This window comes from Malaclemys terrapin, chromosome 13, assembly GCF_027887155.1.
Source record: "Malaclemys terrapin pileata isolate rMalTer1 chromosome 13, rMalTer1.hap1, whole genome shotgun sequence".
Lineage (NCBI taxonomy): Eukaryota > Metazoa > Chordata > Testudines > Emydidae > Malaclemys > Malaclemys terrapin.
In genome coordinates, this window is record NC_071517.1 from 946926 (window position 1) to 964840 (window position 17915).

The 17915-nt window shown below is 61.8% G+C and overlaps 2 protein-coding genes across 5 annotated transcripts; both read left to right on the forward strand.

The window, feature by feature from the left end:
- The first annotated feature begins 27 nt into the window (after positions 1-27).
- Positions 28-6463, forward strand: AFMID (arylformamidase). Of its 4 annotated transcripts, none has more exons than XM_054047044.1 (11): positions 28-136; positions 872-962; positions 1550-1654; positions 1779-1827; positions 2080-2165; positions 2245-2317; positions 2716-2813; positions 3480-3558; positions 4035-4206; positions 5523-5627; positions 5980-6463. In XM_054047044.1, the coding sequence occupies exons 1-11, from the start codon at positions 107-109 to the stop codon at positions 6007-6009; spliced, it is 918 nt and encodes a 305-aa protein (XP_053903019.1). In that variant the 5' UTR covers positions 28-106; the 3' UTR covers positions 6010-6463. The 4 variants fall into 4 exon arrangements, with proteins under 4 accessions (XP_053903019.1, XP_053903021.1, XP_053903022.1 ...); XM_054047046.1 differs by having other exon boundaries at positions 4071-4206; XM_054047047.1 differs by lacking the exon at positions 3480-3558 and having other exon boundaries at positions 4016-4206.
- Positions 6464-9292: 2829 nt separating this feature from the next.
- Positions 9293-17856, forward strand: TMEM235 (transmembrane protein 235). Its single transcript, XM_054047577.1, has 5 exons — positions 9293-9362; positions 9763-9933; positions 12590-12670; positions 12984-13121; positions 16997-17856. The coding sequence occupies exons 1-5, from the start codon at positions 9293-9295 to the stop codon at positions 17227-17229; spliced, it is 693 nt and encodes a 230-aa protein (XP_053903552.1). The 3' UTR covers positions 17230-17856.
- Positions 17857-17915: the final 59 nt, after the last annotated feature.

The following is a 17915-nucleotide window of genomic DNA, read 5'->3' on the forward strand; positions in this document are numbered from 1 at the left end:
TCCGCCCCCAGAACAGCCAGTGGGGACCAGGCCAGCCCCGGCACGCATTGGTTTGCGCTGGTCACATGCAGAGACAGCCCCTGTGCGGGTCGCAGTGAGCCTGGACATGGGGACGTGGCGAGACATGACAAAGGAGGTAAGGGGAGAGGGGACTACAAGGGGGTGGGGGTGGGGGGAGGCTGCGGACTAGAGTATCCTGGAGGAGGAGGGGTAAGTAAGAGCGACTTTGTCTTTGTGACTCCTTGTCGGACAAGGCTTGTCCCTCTACCCTTTGTGACTCCTTGTCGGACAAGGCATGTCCCTCTACTCTCAGGACATGGAGATCAAAGTCCAGGGAGCCTCATTTGGAACAGCTCAGTTATTATCTTTGGGACTGAAACCACTGGTGGGGTATAGCCTTCTCCTCCCAGCTTTGCCAGTGCCCCTCAGTCCTAGCCTGCAACTCCCTGGTCCCTGTTATTCCAGCCCTAGGCTGCCTCTCTCTCTCTCCCCTCTTCCGATGTCTCTCAATCCCAACCCATTGTCCCCCTGTCATTCCAGCCCTGGGCTCCCCTCACACATAGAGCTCTACCAATGCCCCTCAGTTGCGACCCACAGTCCTCTGCTATTCTAGCGTGAACACTGGTTTAAGAATCAGGGGGTACTGCTTTAAGACTCACATCCCACAACATCAATAGCTGGAGATTGTTAATGCTGGGAGCCAGGTACATTCTGTTTGCCTTTTCTCTGGGTGGATCCTGCTTGGTCCCTCTCTCCGGTCCCAGAAACACCAGCTTTGTAGGACCAGAAACTCATCTGAAGGCAAGAAGATAAAAATCTAGCTGTGCTGGCCCCATTGTGTGTGTCTGGATTTGTGGTGTGTTCCCTGCAGGAGCTAGAGAAGCAGTATGCCCCGAGCCGGTGGTCTCACCGCATGGACAAGGAGGTTGTGATAGAGGCCCATGTCAGGGCGGTGACTGAAGGTAAAGGGCCAGCAGGTTTTGCCAGGGGATAAGCTTCCCACAGAGCAAAGGGTGGAGAAATGGATGCAGATGTGACACATACTGTGCAGAGAGAGCATCTCAGATGCAGAGAGTAGCGTATGGCACTGCTGAGAGCTGGGGGGCGCTGGCAGGTTACTAGGTGAGCGTCCAGACCCAGACTTCTCCCTGTGCTCTGCCTGCTCTGTTCTATTTGCTTGATGATGCTTGTGCTTGGATTCTGTGCAACACAAATCCAAAGACAGCCCCAACCCCAAAGAGTTGGCAGAGAAGAGAAAGAGACCCCCATGGCAGGACCCACTAATCACCCAAACAGGTGACTTGGGGCCTTTGTTTGTAAATTACCAACTCCCTTGTGGGCCCCACAGAAGCAGGTGGGGATTTAAGGGGGTTTGGACTGCAGGGTGGTGGCTTGGCAAAGGGGGATGCAGTGCCGGAGAGCTGACCAGAAACAGACGGGCTCCCAGGTCAGAGCTGAGTCTGGGAGCCAGGGCGGGGTGAGGGGGGTGCTTGCCTGCTGCACCATGGAGCAGCCAGTGTATGTGGTTTGTCCTTCGTTTCTCTCACAGGCACCCGGAGGGCCCAGGCCACCATGCAGACCCTGCTGCATGTCCCTTATGGGGGCAATGATGGGGAGAAACTGGACATTTACTTACCCACAGATCCCTCTGGAGGTAAATGGGAAGAGGCGGGGGTGTGGGATGAAAGCAAGAGAAGCTGGGAGAACAGGGAGTGGGGAAGGGGAGGGAACATGCAGCGCGCCTTGCCTGCCAGGTTACCTTTTGTTGTTCCTTGCAGCCTTCCCACTCGTCCTGTACATCCACGGTGGATACTGGCAGTTTTTAAGGTGAGGCAAGTCCTTTTCAGGGAGTTATTTGTGGGCGGGGGGACCTGTGTGAGGGGCTCAGCCTTAGCCCCAGAACTTCCTCCTCAGGTGTAAAAAGAGTTGAAGCTAGGCCTGTCCTGGGTGCTGCAGGTCCAACAGGCAGATAATCGCCGCCCTTGGAGCATCCCTGTGGCTGGCCCTGTCTCGGGGGGATCTGCTCGGCTACATTCCAAGCAGTTAAGCATGTGACTCACCAGTGTTTCTCTTCTCCAGTAAGGAGGTGTCGGGTTTTATAGCGCCCCCTCTGGTGACACAGGGCATTGCGGTGGTGGCGGTTGGCTATGATGTGGCTCCGAAAGGTAAGCGGTGCCAGAAGTGGGAACAGCATCTCCTCTCCTTGGCCCTGTGGGCCCTCCTCACTTTGTGCTCTCTGCCTAGGCCACCTGGATGTGATGGTGGCGCAGGTGCGGCGCAGCGTGGCCTTCATTGTGCAGCAGTATTCAAAGATCAGGTAGGGCAGCGAATAGCTCTTGGGCACTCGTTCTGTTGTCCCTGCCAACCTGCAGGGCCCACGGCAGGAGGAGGCCACGTCAAGGCAGATCACGCTGAAGGCATTTCACACAGCATTTGGGAACTGTGGTAGTGAGTATGTGTGGATGGACCCTGAGGAGTAGGAGTCTGGAGACATGCACTACTGTACCCTCCTCTCGGTGGGGGCGGGGACTGGAGCAGATGAGAACTAATCCGGCTCTTCTGACCCCACTGCTAGGAATGCTGCCACCTTCATACTCTGACTCTGTCCATTCCAGACTCCTCCATTCCAAAGGGGAGCCCCACAGCTGGGTGTGCAGACCCCAGTCCCCTACCTCCCTGCTCACAGCTCCTTCTGTCTACCCTCGCCCTGTCTAGCGGAGTTTACCTGTGTGGACACTCAGCAGGGGCTCACCTGGCAGCCATGGTTCTCTCAACTGACTGGGAGGAGTACGGAGTGACACCAGACATAAAAGGTAGCGCCTGGTTTCCCCAGGGACCTCACCACCCCTCCCCTGTGCTCCATGCCCCATAAAGCAGGGTTTGTTCATTTGATTGGCTCATTGAATCATGATGCATTACACCCCTTTCCACTCCAGCCCCATGGCTCTGTTCTGCTGAGAGGCGAAGAGAGCAGAGTGTTTCTGTGTTCCAAAGCGGCATATAATGCAATGGACTCTGCCTGGCAACCTCCTTTGCCCAGGTCTGTAGTGTGGTAGCACCGAGTGGCCAGGGCCCCATAGTACCAGGCACTTTACGGACATGTAATCGATTGTCTCTGCCCCAAGAATCTTTCTGTTTATATGTGAGACTGGAGACCACATGGGGATACAACAAACAGACAGTGGGAGCATGAGAGAACCACAGTGTGTGTCTGTCTCTAAGCTCCCAGGTGCCATCTTTCCCTCCAGGTCTGTGTGTGCAGTGTCCTCCAGAGCATGCTTACTGGCACGGCCCTGCCGTGGCCTTCCGGGGTAGGTGTCTCACCCTGCCCTGAGCAGTGACCTGGGAAAACTGCGGTGAGGTACAGGCCAGAGAGGAAATTTCCCCTACGCTGGGGAATGGGGCAGGCTGCTGTGAGCCGTAGGGTCCCACAAGCCAGGTGAGGCCCTCACACAGATTAGGGTGTTTTTATTTTCCAGGAGCTTTTCTAGTGAGTGGAGTCTACGACCTCGAACCCATCATGCACACCTCCGTGAACAACCGGCTCCATATGAGCCGGTGAGCGCCCTGGGGTCCAGAGCCAACACGCCCTTCAGTGAGACAGCCATGGAACTCACGATCAGGAACACACAGGCAGCTTGCCCCTGCCTTCATGGCCCCTTGTCCCTGTACGCCCTGCCCATGTGTGTGCACCATATCATGCATTCCCCTGCTCCAGCCCGCACGCACACACTCTGCCAATACAGCCTGCACCCGCCCCCTTCTAAAACGCGGGCAGTACACTGCAGTCCGTGGACACAAACCTGGGTACGTGCGCACTCCTTGTATGCACAGGCTGTGCACACCCTGCTCCCGCCTACACATCCTGGGTGTGCATACTCAGCCCCTTCCCAGGCACACACAGGCAGTACAGCTATGCGGTGTGCAGTGTGAACATGAGGACTGGCTTCCCCTGTGCCCAGAGGAAAGTTCTTCCTCACCATAGCGGGGTGACAGGCTGTGCTTGCTTTCCCAGCCCTGCTCCTCCCCTGCAGGTCTGACTGCTCTGCAGTGACACTGTCTCTACCCAGGGAGGTCGCCTGGAGGAACAGCCCCATCCTAGGCGTCACAGCAGCGACGCCTGCCAGGAAGGCCTGTGAGGTGCTGATCGCTGTGGCCCAACACGACTCGCCAGAATTCCACAGACAATCCCAAGAGTATTTCCAGGTGCTGCTCCCAGCAGCCCCATCGCCTTTAATGTTTCACACCCGCGTGTGCATCTGCATGCGTGCGAAGGGAAGTCAGCGGCAGGACCCCAGCCCAACTCACTAGGCTCTTTCCATCCTTGCTTGCAGGTGTCCCAGGATATTAGAGACATAAGGAGTGAGATAATATCTTTTATGGGACCAGCTTCTGTTGGTGAGGTAGACCAGACCTGAAGAAGAGCTCTGTGCAGCTCAGATACTTGTCTCTCTCCCCAGCAGGAGGTGGTCCCATCAAAGATTTTACCTCACCCACCTTGTTTCTCTTTGCACCCTTGCTACATGGCACCCAGCTGGAAACCTCTCTGGGGTCTCCTGTCCCCAAGGAGCTGGGGCTTTGGCTGTGCCCTGACTGGTCACTTTCTGCACCCCTAGATTTTCCCTACAGGTCTGTGCAATGGTGTGGAGAAGTGCTGGCTGCTAGGGCAGGGTGGGTTTAGCAAGGTACTGTGGACACAAGTAGTTGGACTGGCCCTGCCTGAGCTGGAGCCCGTGAGGTAACCACTAATTGGCAGCAGGTTCAAGCCAGGGGTTCCCGAATACAGGGAGAAGGCCTCTAGCCAGGGCTGAAGGTAGCCTAGGCGGAGCTACCCAGGGGCAGCCAGAGCAGGAGGGGATTTGTTCAGCTCAGAGAGCTGTGCTGGCCCCCAGGGGCATTTGCTTTCCACCCCTTCCTTCAGTGGGGGTGACTGCCTGGAAGAGGTGCACTTTGCAGGCTGTCCCACTTCAGGCCTGGCTTTCCTTCCAGCTTATAAGCTAAGCAGGTTCTGGTGGGGCCAGAGCTTGGATGGGAGACTGCAAGAGCTGGACCAGACAGCAAAGAGCAAGGAACCTGATCCTGGAGGGTGGTGGGATGCTCTGTGCTGCCATTTGCCTCTTGGCAGAACGGCCCAGAATGACTCTCATGCAGCAGGGGGACCCGCTGCTTAGTGCTGCCTGGCCCCCCTCAGCCTCCCATCCAAGCGATGACTCAGCGGGGCTCACGGGGGATGGAGGCGTATAACAGGAGACTGCCTCTCCCACCGCAGTGTGGGATCCAGCACAGAGGCGAACTCCCCAGGGGGTTGGTGTTGGGGGGGACATGGGGCTATTTTCTGTGATGGGCCTGTTTGCTCAGGGAGAGGATGCCCCACTCCCTGCTGGTGGCATTTGCTCCAGTTGGGAGCTCTTGGGGCAGGGCTGCTGCTGCTTCCTCCCATCTCCCTCACCCTGGTGCCTGGCTCCTGTGTGGAGGAGAAGCCACCTCCTCTCTGAAGTGCTTGGTCTTTCTCTTCCCTCCAGGCCTTGCGCTCAGCTGGCTGGAGAGTCTCCCTGCTGGACATTGCTGACACGGATCACTTTGACGTCATTGAGAAGTTATCCCAGAGGGGCTATATCCTGACTCAGGTAAGAGGGTAGGTGGGCTCCCTGTGGGCACTAGGGCACCAGAGCTCTTGTGGGCTTGGCTCGGGGTTGGAGACCACCAGCCAAGATCAGCTTGGCCAGGGGGAGGCTGCCTCCTAGAGCTAGTGCCACCTGGCGATTCCGATACTGGTCTGTGCCTCAGCTGTGTCAGAGCCTGGTGCTGGGGCAGGGCTCTGCTCATTAGCAAAGCTGGCCAGTGTGTGGTCACCACTCGAGAAAGAGCAAGGGATGGGGGAAGCTGAGCGACTCCTTTCTCCTGCTCACAGTCACCCACTGCAGCGAGCAAGGCCTAGCCGCCTGTTGTTTATGGGATTCTTGTTCCTTAACATTTCAGGTGATTTTGAACATGATTTCAAGAGCTTGATTTGAAAGTGATGGGAGCAAAATGGAGGCTGCAAACCACAGTCCCACTGACAGTCAGTCACTGCCTGGTCCCCGTCTGACTGGGGCAAGACTAGCGTCTCCCTTGTGCAGCCCTGTCAGAAGTGCCCCGGCTGCTTGGGACAGACAGTTGCCTTTTCTGCCCCTCCCTGTCTATCTAGTTCCAGTTCTGTGCAATCCCTGATGCTGCCTGGAACAGGGAAGGGCCAACTCTAGTGGGGCCTATTAGAATATTCCCAATGGTGCCAGTGGTTCTTGTGCCCGGTGTGCTGGGCACATCACCCTTGTCACGCAGGCTGATGCCTGGCTGCAGCGTACTGGCCAGACAGTCCGGTGGGGCTCTCCCTGGCTGTCTGGCTCCACTGTGGGTTTGCCCCTCACAGTTTCCCTGGAACTGGTTCTTGTGAATATTAAATAAAATCTGAACATAAATAACAGCTGCTGCTTTCGTATAAACCTCTCTCCTGGGGAAATGGCCTTGTCATAAATCCATGAGTGCAGGCAAGACACTATTACTGTATAAATCAACTGCTCCATCTCCTCCAGAACCACAGAGCTCTAGCGGCGGAGCGAAGAGATTTCCCATTGCTGGCAGTAGTGGCAGAACCCGTACCCAGCACTCTGCAGGAGGCCTAGCCGTTAGGTAACTGCCCACAGAGCACCAGGTCAAGTCCCTACTCTGCTGCTGCAGGACAGCAAAGGGGACTTAAAGCTGCACTAAAGTGGCCACTGGGGATTTCCTTGGCGTATGGCAAGGCCTCAGCGGTACAAGGCTGGTATAGCAGACGGTGTCACCTGCTTCTCCCCTCCCCCCCTGCATAGGATATGGGAGGGGTGTGGCTGGCATGTGCTGTGCTCCGGTGATCACCTGGTATAGGCAACCATGGGGCTGCTCTAACTTGCTCCAGGGCCCAAACCAGCTCCTGTTGCTTCCTGGTGGAAAGGTGAATAATGTTACCTTTGCCCCCTCTCTTCTCAGGTGAGCTGAGTGAAGCCTCGATGCGTGTAGGACTCTAGTTCACAGTAGATTAGAGCCTGCTCTGGTCAGCGGGGGGGGTACTGGGGCCCCGCCGCCCCAGATCTGGCTATTTTGTTTGGTTTACGCCCCACCTGCATGAGGCTCCAGCTGGGTGCAGTGCTTCCTCCGGCCTGGGAGCCTCGTGCCACCACTCTCCTGACAATCACTGGCAGTTTCACCATGAGGACTGTTTGATTCCCTGATGACAGGGGGCCATGGCAGGAGCAGGGAGTTTGTGTGACTAGGACCCTGTCCCCCGCACGCTGCTGTCCCCGCAGTGCCTTGTACTACCGCCCACGTCAGCACTGGCTACATCCATCGCTCCCCCTGGAATTAGTAGTGCCCAGGCCAGAATGTGTCAACCCATCTCCTCCTTGGGTTACTGCCCTCTTTGCACCAACGCACCCTCAACACCGACCCCTTGACTGCCCATCCCTGTGGGTCCAACACCCCGCAGTGCCTGTCCCTGCAGCCCATGGCTAGTTTCTCTATCATGTATTCTTCATGCACAAGGCTCTATCCCCTGCAGGAGCCCCAAAGGGGAGGAGCAAATGTGGCCTTGCCAAAGACCAGAGATATTGCCCAGGCTACTGTGCACAGCCGCTCCCAGCAACGCCAGGAAGTGCCCTGCCCCTCCTGCTGCCAGGACTGCACCTGGCCTGAGAGCACCACCTGCTGCTTTGTCTGTCCCCTTAGCCCCTCCCCTCCTGTTCTTGTCATGGGGCAGGAGAGACTGGGCCCACCCCCTGTGTGAGATCCTACCCACTTGTGGGGACCCCCAGCCTCTTACACCACTCACCATCACCTCTACCCTGGAACAGGTGATAATAGGGATCCCCCAACCCCATGGAGCTGTTCCCAGAGAAGACTGGGGCAGCATCTCTGGGCAGGGCCAGATTAACCTTTTGTAGGCCTGGTGCCAAACATATTTGTGGGCCCCCATGGAGGCAGTGGAGCATGGCGTGGGGGGGGTCAGTCCCCGGAGCAAGGGGCCAGCCAGAGGCAATGGGGCACGGCATGGCAGGGGCGGCTCCGCCCAGCCCAGTGCGAGGGCACTATTGCCAGACACACAGTGGCTTGCCCGGCCCTGTGCTGCCACCATGCCCCTTCCCCTTGGGAGTGGGCCTGGGCCGTGCCACACAGCCACCCCCTGACGTCCAGCACCCCCTGACTCCCTATGGCCAGAGCCCCCCCGACCCACCCACAAATGCACAGCGCCCTGCACACCACCCTGCCCACGCCCCACCACAACTGCCCAGCACCCCACATAGAACCCCCACTCCCTAGTGCCCCAACACACACAGATCCTCCCCGCCCCTTCACAGCCCAGCACCCCCCCATGCGCCCCACAGACCCACTCCCCCAAGCCCTGCCTCCCGGACGCACTCACCGGCCCTGCTGGGAGGCGACTGCCAGGGTGAGCTGGCAGCGCAGCCAGGGCCAGGAATCGCTCCGGCGCCTCGGCAGTGGCGCAATCAGCCAGGCCAGGACCTGCCCCGTCCGGGAGCCCGCAAGACACGCTTGCCTGGAGGGGCCCAGCCAAGCTCCCGGCCACTGTGCTCCCCCCACCTGGCTGAGACTAGCCAAGCTTCTGCGCCAGGGGAGACCTGGCTCAGCTCCAGGGAGACAGGCTGGAGTCCCTTGGGGGGTGGAAGCAGAGACTGCCTGGAGCCGGAGGTGGGGGCAGAGAGGAGCTGGCGCGTGGAGTCGGGGGGCAGAGAGGAGCCCTTGGCCAGACAGTCGTCTGGCCCAGAGGAGCAAGTGGTGGGCGGGGGGATCCAGTGGGGGCTCAGGGCACAGTGCAAATGGAGCAGGCTGGGTCCCCTTCTGTGCATGGGCCCGGCTCCATGGAGCCACTGGCGCCATTGTAAACCTGGGGCTGTCTCTGGGGGCCCCAAGGCAGTGGAGATGGGGCTGTCTCTGGGGGCCCCAAGGCAGTGGAGATGGGGCTGTCTCTGGGGGCCCCCAAGGCAGTGGAGATGGGGCTGTCTCTGGGGGCCCCAAGGCAGTGGAGATGGGGCTGCAGGGGATCATATCCAGGAGGCTCCGGTACTGTCATCAACTCTTAAGATGGGGCTGCCGGTCCGACTGGCTGTTCCCCCCACACACCCCCAAACAGCAGAGCGCTGGCAGCCGTTCCAGCTCCGGCCCGCGGGGAAAGGGGCGCCAAGGCCCCTTTCTGCGGCTCCCCCAGCTCCGGCCCGGGGAGAGCGGCCGGCAGCGCCGCGCCCAGGCCCGATGCGGAGGGATGGGCACCCGCCGGAGCCCGCAGTCCGGGCGCTCCATGCCTACGGCGGGGGGTCCCGTGTCCACAGCACGTGCGCCTCGCGCGGGGTCCCGTGAACCGGGGCCAAGGGTCGCAGCCCGCGGAGCCGAGCCGAGGGGCCCTTTCCCGCGGGGCATCACAGCCTTCGAGCGGGCATCGGCTTCGGGGGTGCGAAGCGCTTGGCTTAGGCTGCGCCCAGGGTCAGCGCCCCCCGGTCTGCACGGCCCTGCCCGGCCCAAGTGCGAGCCCACGGCCGGGGAGGGCGGGCACAGCGACCCTGCCGGGGGAGCCGCGGTGCCAGGCTCCAGGACGCCGGAGGGGGGCGCACGGACCCCTGCTCCCCAAAGCACCCGGGCTGTGCGGCCGGAGGCTGGGTGAGGGGCGGCGCGGCTGGTCCGGCGGCGCAGGCGGCAGCAGCGAGGCCGGGCGGGGCGGGGCGGGGATGGGGCGAGGCGCGGTGCCCGCGGGCGCCCTGTGCCTGGGCGCTGCGCTCAGCGGAATCCTCAGCTTCGGGCTCCTGGCCGTGGCCATCGGGTCGGACTATTGGTACCTGCTGCGGGTGGAGCCGGCGGGGGACCCGGAGCCGCTCAGCTCCCACTCCGGGCTCTGGCGGGTCTGCGAAGGTAACGGGCGCCGGGACCCCGCCGTCGGGTCGGGCACCCACATCCCGCCAGCCCGGGTTCCCGACCGGGCCCCCCATTTATCGCCGCTTCATCAGCATCCTCCCGGGCTCCCGCGCCTCCGGGCGTTGAGGCAGCCGGGGGCCGGCGCTGCCGTGAGCTTCCCCTGGAGCAGTGACCCTGAACCCCCGCGCCCGTGCGCTCCCGGCACCCCGGGGTGTGTGTGCAGCGAACCTGCCTCGCCCTTCAGTGCCAGCTGGGCGGGGGGGGGGGGGGCTCGGCTTCTTCCCGCCCCCCCTTGGCTCCCCGGCCCCGCTGTGAGCAGCTGCGGAGCAGACACGCGGGGAGCTCCCTGCTGCGCTCCCCTCCCGCCACCCCTGTCCGGGAAGCCCCCTGCGCAGGGCCGCAGAACGCGGTTCGCCCCGCGGTTTCCGTGCGCGTCTGCGGTCCGGGGTCCTGCGGGGAGAGGTGAGGAGCTACCCGGGGCGCCTGGTTCCGGGGGGAGGGCGGCTGAGAGCCACTGTAACCCTGTGCAGGATAGAAACCACGTCCAGCCAGGCCGTTCCTGGCTCCGGCGCCGGGGGCAGCGCGCAGCCGGTGTCCCCCGCGCCGGCATCTCCTGCCCTGAGCCTGGCCCAGGGGGCAGCAGCAGCTGGATTAATTGCTGATAATTATCTGGGTTAGTCGCTGCCCCCCCTTCCAGCGCTTTGCTCCCCAGTAGTTCAGACCCCAGCCGGGACTGGAGCCTGGATTCTCTGCTCCCACCACAGCCCTGGTGACCTTGGGCCCCTCACCGTGTCCTGCTCCTGGCGCACCTGCTGGCCTGTGGTGATGGGCGGGCAGCTAAGCGCTTGGCTAGAGGGGCTGAGCCCAGGCCTGGGAGGCTGTCCTCTCTTAAATAAATTAATGGAGATATCCCATCTCCTAGAACTGGAAGGGACCTTGAAAGGTCATCGAGTCCAGCCCCCTGCCTTCACTAGCAGGACCAAGTACTGATTTTGCGCCAGATCCCCAAGTGGCCCCCTCAGGGATTGAACTCACAACCCTGGGTTTAGCAGGCCAATGCTCAAACCACTGAGCTATCCCTCCCCTCTTGGGCCCTAGGAAGGGAAGTGACCAGCTGCTGGGACCTCTCCAGTTGTAATGTCCCGGTCTCGGTTGCTCCTGGGGGCATGGAGCCTGGCAGGGGATGTGGGGAGGGGCTGTGCCCAGGGGAAGATCTCTCCCACTGCTTGCCAGGATTGGAGGGGGGTGGGCTGGCAGGAGCAGCCCCCACTGGTGAGGGTGGCTGGTTAGAACAGCCCAGCGGAGCCAGCGCTTTGCTGCACTGCTGGTTCGCAGATCTTGCATTGCAATTCCTTGGTGTCTCATTGCTGTCCCCGGAGCAGGCGCTGTCACAGGGGCTGCTGCTAACTGGAGCCTTTCCCTGTTCCCCTCCCCCCCAGGGCTCCTGTCGGTTTGCAGGGCGCTGTGCCCCAAACCAGGCAGGTCAGAGGGCCCCTTCGTGCTGCCTTTCATTCCAACGGGCCCCAGGCCAGACCTCCCTGCAGAGCCGAGGGCCTGTGGGAATTGGCCCTGTGCCTGGGGTCTTGTTATTGGCAGCTGCTTCTCAGGGGGGGGCCTGAGAGGATCATTAACGACTGTCCCATGTGGTGCAGCGTTTTCCGCTCCCAGGCACTGCTGCTCTGTGGGGTCCTGGCGGCTGGAGTTTCTGCTTCTCAATGTGCCACTTCAGCGGCTGGAGCCTGACACTACATTCTCCACAGACACACTTGCAGGTGCTGGGTTTGTACTGAGCTCTCCTGCAGGAGCCATGCCTTGCCTGGGAGCTGTGCCCTGCCACCCAGGGGGGTCTGGTGCCCGGGGATTGGCTGCATGGGGACCCCATCTTCCTGTTAGCGCCTCCTGTGGTGGGCACAGAGCTCTGGCTCAGCCTCAGACAGGGCCTGTGGCTTCGGGACCAGAACCCAGAACCCAGGCCTGCAGCTGCTCTCAGGGCATGGGGCAGACAGGAGGGAAGGAATTCAGTACCTGCGGTGGGAGCGAGCCCTGCTTCGGGGCAGGCGAAGGCATGACTGGCATGTACAGAACTGCCCTGGGGAGTTCCCAGCTCTGCTGGGGCAGAGGCGTCCATGGGGCTCCCAGCGAGAATGCCACGAGAGGGGGTTTCCTGCTGTCACAGGGGCAGGAAGGCTCCATAAAGGCTTGAGGGGTGGGTGGGTGCATGGGGCTCTCTGCAGTTCCTCCAGAGAGAAGGGCCGCTGGCTAACACAGAACTAACAGCAGCAGGCCCCCCCCCCATCCCAGCCAGGTGCAGGAGGCCCCAGCTCCCACATCTGTACCCCAGCCCTGAGCTCCCTGCCGAGAGCTGTCACTGAGCTGTGCAATGCCACCTGCATGGGGAGCTTTCGACTCACTAGTGAAATTGTCCCCTTAGCCCCAACGCCCATCCCTGGCTTGGCCCCCAGCAGATCCCCATGGATGTTGGGGTCCCTGCCCTGGGGGCTGTAAATCCTCCATAGAGGGCCCCCCCCACTTCCATAGATTCGAGGCAGATGAAACCGTTAGGATGGTCTCGTCTGGCCTCCTGTATAACACAGGCCAGAGGACCCCCATTACGTCCCGGCTGGGGGCTGGTTTATTTTCTCCTCCTTTCCAGGCAGGAACGTCTGCATCCCACTGATCAACCCATTTGGGAGCGAAACCCAAGAGGTGCCCGCTTCACTGCAGCATCTGATCTGTGAGTTGCCCTGGCCCCCAGGAGGGACGTTGTCCCTGGCTTGCTCACAGGGGGGAGGGGTGCCCAATGTGCTGCTCCGCTGGGGGCCTCTGCTCAGGACACCCACACTCAGGTGTCTCTGTGCTGGGTCCCATGGGCTGGGGGGAGGGGAAAGGGACGGGGCTGGGACGGGGGCCAGTGCCCAGTGCAAGGTCTGGAATAGTTGAGGCTCATCCTTCCTGGTGGGCACAGAGCAGGGCCGGGACCTGTGTTGCTGCTGCTCCCGTCTCAGCATGTGCTGCGGCCGGAGGTCATCTCACCGTGTCCTTGGCAGGCATGCACCGGGCCTTCGTGGTCATGCTGCCACTCAGCCTCGTCCTCCTCGTCTTCGGCTGGATCTGTGGCGTTGTCAGCTCCTTGGCACAAAGCTGCCAGCTGCTGCTCTTCACAGGCTGCTACTTCCTGCTGGGAGGTGAGTGGCTGCGGCCGGCGGGTGCGGGCAACGTGGGGGGGATGTGCAGGCCACGCTCTCTCTCGGGGGCTCGGTCCCTGCCGAGAGCAGCCAGGGGCCCAGGGGCTGAGGTAGCACAGCCACTGGGGACGGGCTGTTGACCTGCTGAGGCTGCCCTGGGTTTTCAGCCGTCTCCCATCGTCGCACTCGCTGCTCAGGGGTTCCAGCTCCAGGCCCTGCTGCCCCGCGCTGGCGCGGGGGCAACACAGGTCCCGGTTTCACTGGCACAGATGAAGCTGAAGGCGATTGGATAGTGCCCTGCCTCTGGCCCTGGGTTCTCTCCTTGCTGCTGCTGGGGATGTGGGGCTGGGGAGAGAACTGCAGGGCAGGGGCTGGGGGCTCCCTGAGCAGAGAGCTACAGACCCCTGCCCAATACAGGCCACCATGGAGCCACACTGCCCCAAGGAAACGGCTGCCAAGTGACCCTGAGCTCCCTGGGAGCTCTGTTCCCAGCCCCTGGGGAACGGGCAGGACCCCTGCAGCCCTGGGTGGGGGAGGGGCTCTGCGAGAGGTGGTGGCATGTTGCTCTGTACCCCGTTGTGGATCGGCAGGGCCCCCTTTGCGCTAGGCACTGTACAAATAGAACCAGAGTCCTGAGCACTGACTGGCTCCTGCTGGTGGGAGTTCAGGTTTTCAGCTTGAGTAGGAGAGAAGCATGCGGCCCCTGGTGGGGGAGGGGCTGGTTTGGGGTCTAGCAGGATTGGCTCAGTCTGAATGTTTATGGTCTGTAAGCCCTGCTGTCTGCACTCCTGCCTACCAGGGCTAAGCTACACCCGTGGGGTCAGCGTGGGGCCAGGGCCAGCTGCCTGGTTCTCTGCCGGTGGTTGGGGCTGAGCTCTGAGCTGCCCAGTCCTGCCCAGCCTCTAAACTAAGCACATTGTGAATTGTCCCTTGGCCCCGTCCTCACATCGGAGTCATGGTGGGCGAGGGAGGGGCACCTGCTGGCTGAGGGGAAGGTGGGGGGTTGGGGCTGGGCCCCCCCTTTCCTTGCTGAGGGGAAGGAACAGCCTCACCTGGGGGGACATGCAGAGACAGACCAGTGTGGGCCTGTGTTGCTCTGGCACTGGGGGAGACAGAGACCGAGGGAGCCGGATGCAGGCCAAGAGCCTGGGGCAGGAGTGGCCTCTTCACCCCATCACCGTTAGTGGCTCTCTTTGCCCCTGGCCTGGGATCTCTGTGCCTCCCTGCCTATCCCTGGTCTCTCCTCCACCCCATGTGCCAGTGGCCAGGGCCCTCTCGCTCCAGGCTGGCTGGGGGTGACAGTTCTGGCCGGGTCTGCTCCTCGCTGGTTGCATCTCAGGGCTGGCTGCAGGGGAGGCAGGATTCTATTCTGCACTGGTCCGGGCCCCTCTGCGGCCAAAGGAGAGTAACTAACCGAGAGGCTTTTTGCTTTGAGGGCAGCAACGTGCCGGGTCTACAACCCAGGGCTGTGCAGTGAGCGGCGTCAGGCGAGAGCACTGGGGTCAAGGCTGAGCGCTAGATTGCACGCTTGGGACCAGAGCCATGATGCTCTGTGGCTGCTCCCTGCCATGTGACCTGTGGGGGGGCAGCTCTCCCTGGGCCTGGCTGCTCTGTGCTCTCTAGGGACCGGACCCCATCAGTGCCTCTGCTGGGAAATCTCCTCCCCACCCCATTGGTGGTGCTGTGCCTGGAGCAGCCAGGACTGCTGTGTGCTGGCGAGGTGGGGGGGGGCACGCCAGAGCCGGGGGCGACGTACAGGGTCTCACTGGAACCCGGACACCTCCCACTTCTGTTTGCTGAGCTCCCTGTCGCTCAATAGGACTATGAAGCACATAGCAATTCCTGCCTGACCCTGAAACCCAGCTGGGGCCGGGGGTGACTGGGGATGGCCAGGGAATCTCTTCCATCTGTCAACAGCTCAGCTGTGACTGATTTGCTGCCAGGCAGCACCTGCCAAGTGGCCAGAGAGGAGCAACTTAGGTGCCACTTTGAGCATTATTCGAGATTCGCTCCGTGGCCTGGTTCTGTGCTATGGGGAGCATCGGCTGCATTCCCTCACTCTGCCCTTTGAATCCCACCTCAGCTCTTCCCCGGTCCCAGGCTCTTCTCTAGAGCTTGTGTTCAGAGGGCCAGGCCCCGTGGGTGTCCCAGGCACCCCCACCCCTCGGATGCGGCTGCGCGATGGGAGAGCCAGTCACGCGGTACTGGGGGCAGAGGCAAAGCTGCCAGGTGTTCTGCAGCGTGGGCTGTTGACCCCCCACCCCCAGCGCTGTCTCCACGCATCGACCCAGGGCGAGGAATCCTCTCGTTCACCAGGACCTGTCTGCCCCCATCGCTGGGGCAGCTGAACCGCAGTCTGTTACGGGGGGCTGCTCGCCCTCCTGCAGCAGGGCAGGGCTCCCCCCTAGTGCAGACAGGAACAGAGGCTCTGTCATGCAGTCACCTCGGCTGAGCCCCCAGGTTCGCTTAGCCTGGCTGGCAGCAGCTGCTCTGCAAAGCCACACGCCAGGCGCTGCGGCCTCGCTGGTGCCATGCCACTCGTGGGGGCCCCAGAACGTCCAGGGACGTATCCCAGGGCTCATTGTGCTGCAGACAGCTGAGTTTCCCTCCCAGTGCATTGGGGGAGAACTGTCAGTGCTTCTGGGCACACGGGGACCCATGTGTCATGGAGTCCCCAGGCGATGCTCTGGAACTGCTCCCCACAAAGCCAGTCAGGACTTTGGGGAGCCTCCTCTCCCTCGGAGCAGACCGTCTTCAGGGCAAGAAGCTTGCATGGCTTCACCCTCATGGGTCTCTCCCGGAGCATTCAGCATCCTCTGCCCCTCCGTGCGCTTCCCACAGCGAGTCCACCCCGGCGGGGTCCTGGGGAAGCCAAAGGGTCCTGCACCCCCCACTTCACAGGCAGACGTGACTCTCAGCCGGCCAGTAAAACAGAGGTTTATTAGATGACAGGAATACAGTCCAAGACAGGTCTTGCAGGCACAGACAACAGGGCCCCCCTCAGTTAGGTCCAGCTTGGGGTCCCAGGGCATGCCAGCCCACCCCCCTTTGGGGGGTCAGAGCCATCTCTGCCTCCCAGCCATCTCTCCAGCCCAGCTTCCAGCACTCCCCTCTCAGCGACCCCTCCCACAGCCTTTGTTCAGTTTCCCGGGCCCCGGAGTCACCTGACCTCCCACCCCCTCCTGGGTTCTCATGTTACAAGCTCAGGTATGTTCCCTTGGGCAGACTCCCATCCCCCAATGCAGACCATCCTAGTCACACTCCCCTGTCAGCATTCCCACACCCCAGCAAGAACAGTCCCAGTTCGTCACACCATGCAAAGGGGCTGGAGCGGGGTAGCTGTAGCCTCTTGGCAGGTGGCTAGCTGCAAGGTGTGCTGGGGGCAGCTAAGCCAGCATGTCTCAAATGTGGCCACCAATAGCACTTTTCTGCAGCCACGAGAGTCTCCTGAGCAGAGATGGGGGCAAAGCAGCAGCCCCCGCTGTGGCTCCTGGGTGCGCCGCCTTGGGGTTTGCTGGCACTGCCAGCAGGGATCAGGGCCCTGCACCACACAGCCCCCCCGGGAGCTCTGGGCCGACGTGGGGTTGATGTGCATGGTGCCGAAGGAACCCGGGACTCCCCAGCAGCTGGTGAGTTCCCAACCTACCTTCCTGGGGGTGGTGGTGGGGCTCGGACAAATGGTCAGAGCGGCCACCAGCGAGAGTTGGGGGCTGCACTGTGAGGCCACCAAAACCGTTCCCCCTGGTCCAAGCGCCTGGGCACAGCTATACCCGTTGTGCTGCTGCCACGGCACCAGACTGGCCCAGTAGCCGCTGTGGTGAACCTGGTCGGGGCCCCAGACCAGCACCGAGCCCTGTTGTCTCTGCCTCTCGCAGGCCTGCTGACTCTGACTGGGATCAGCGTCTACATCAGCTACTCGGGAGCGGCCTTCGCCGAGACCGTCCGCATGTACAACCAGCAGCACTTTGACCACGTCCGCGTCAGCTTTGGCTGGTCCATGGCACTGGCCTGGCTCTCCTTCAGCTCTGAGGTACTGGCTGGCTCCCTCCTCCTCCTCGCTGCCCGGCTCCTCAGCCTGCAGCAAGCCACACGCTCTGTGGCCATCTGAGCCGCAGGGAGATGGGCAGGGACCCCCCAGCGCTCTGCAGCCTCCTTGGGACTGACCTTTCTGCCATCCCGTGCCCCACGCACCCAGCTGCAGGCCCCCTGCATTGCAGCCCCTGCTGCTGGGAGGGAAGTGGGGAGGGGGCAGAGGCTAAAGCCCCACGGCAGCAGGTCCCTCCACCCCCTGGTGCTGCTGGCTGCAGCTTGGATTCCCTGAGTTCTTGGGGCTGGGCCTGGCGGCTGGCTCCCCTCAATCCAATGGACCCTGGCTATGATGGAGGCCAGCCTGTTAGAGAGGGCCTGCACCCTCCCCACACAGAGCCAGCCGGCTGCAAGGAGGAGGATGGGGACAAGGGGGAGCACCGGGCAGATGGCTGCTGCACCATGCTCAGACATGGCTTGTGGAAGACCTGGAGCAGAGCAGGGAAGCCCATCAGACTGGTGTCAAGCCTGGGGTGAAGGAAGCAGCGCCAAGGGGCAGTCAGCCCCAGCCTGATGCTTTTCTGCTTGCAGCCTGCCACAGCCCCCTACTGCTACGCTTCAGCTGCCCTCCCACTGCCAGAGCACCTGGCCTCCCGTCTGTCCTGCCTCTGCCCAGCCTCTGTCCCAATAAAAGCCTCCTCTGATTCCATAGCCAGCATCTGTCTGTCGTTGGAGCCTCCCACACTCCCAGGCCCCAGGCTACCACAA

What these genes read in the sequence shown, in the direction of transcription:
- AFMID (XM_054047044.1), top strand. Translation starts at nt 107, where the DNA reads ATGGGGACGTGGCGAGACATGACAAAGGAG. An exon ending in CAGCAGTATTCAAAGATCAG is followed by an intron (nt 2,318 to 2,715) that starts GTAGGGCAGCGA and finishes CGCCCTGTCTAG; the next exon opens with CGGAGTTTACCTGTGTGGAC. An exon ending in AATCCCAAGAGTATTTCCAG is followed by an intron (nt 4,207 to 5,522) that starts GTGCTGCTCCCA and finishes TCTTCCCTCCAG; the next exon opens with GCCTTGCGCTCAGCTGGCTG.
- TMEM235 (XM_054047577.1), top strand. Translation starts at nt 9,293, where the DNA reads ATGGGCACCCGCCGGAGCCCGCAGTCCGGGCGCTCCATGCCTACGGCG. An exon ending in GGGTCCCGTGTCCACAGCAC is followed by an intron (nt 9,363 to 9,762) that starts GTGCGCCTCGCG and finishes GGATGGGGCGAG; the next exon opens with GCGCGGTGCCCGCGGGCGCC. An exon ending in TTCACTGCAGCATCTGATCT is followed by an intron (nt 12,671 to 12,983) that starts GTGAGTTGCCCT and finishes TGTCCTTGGCAG; the next exon opens with GCATGCACCGGGCCTTCGTG.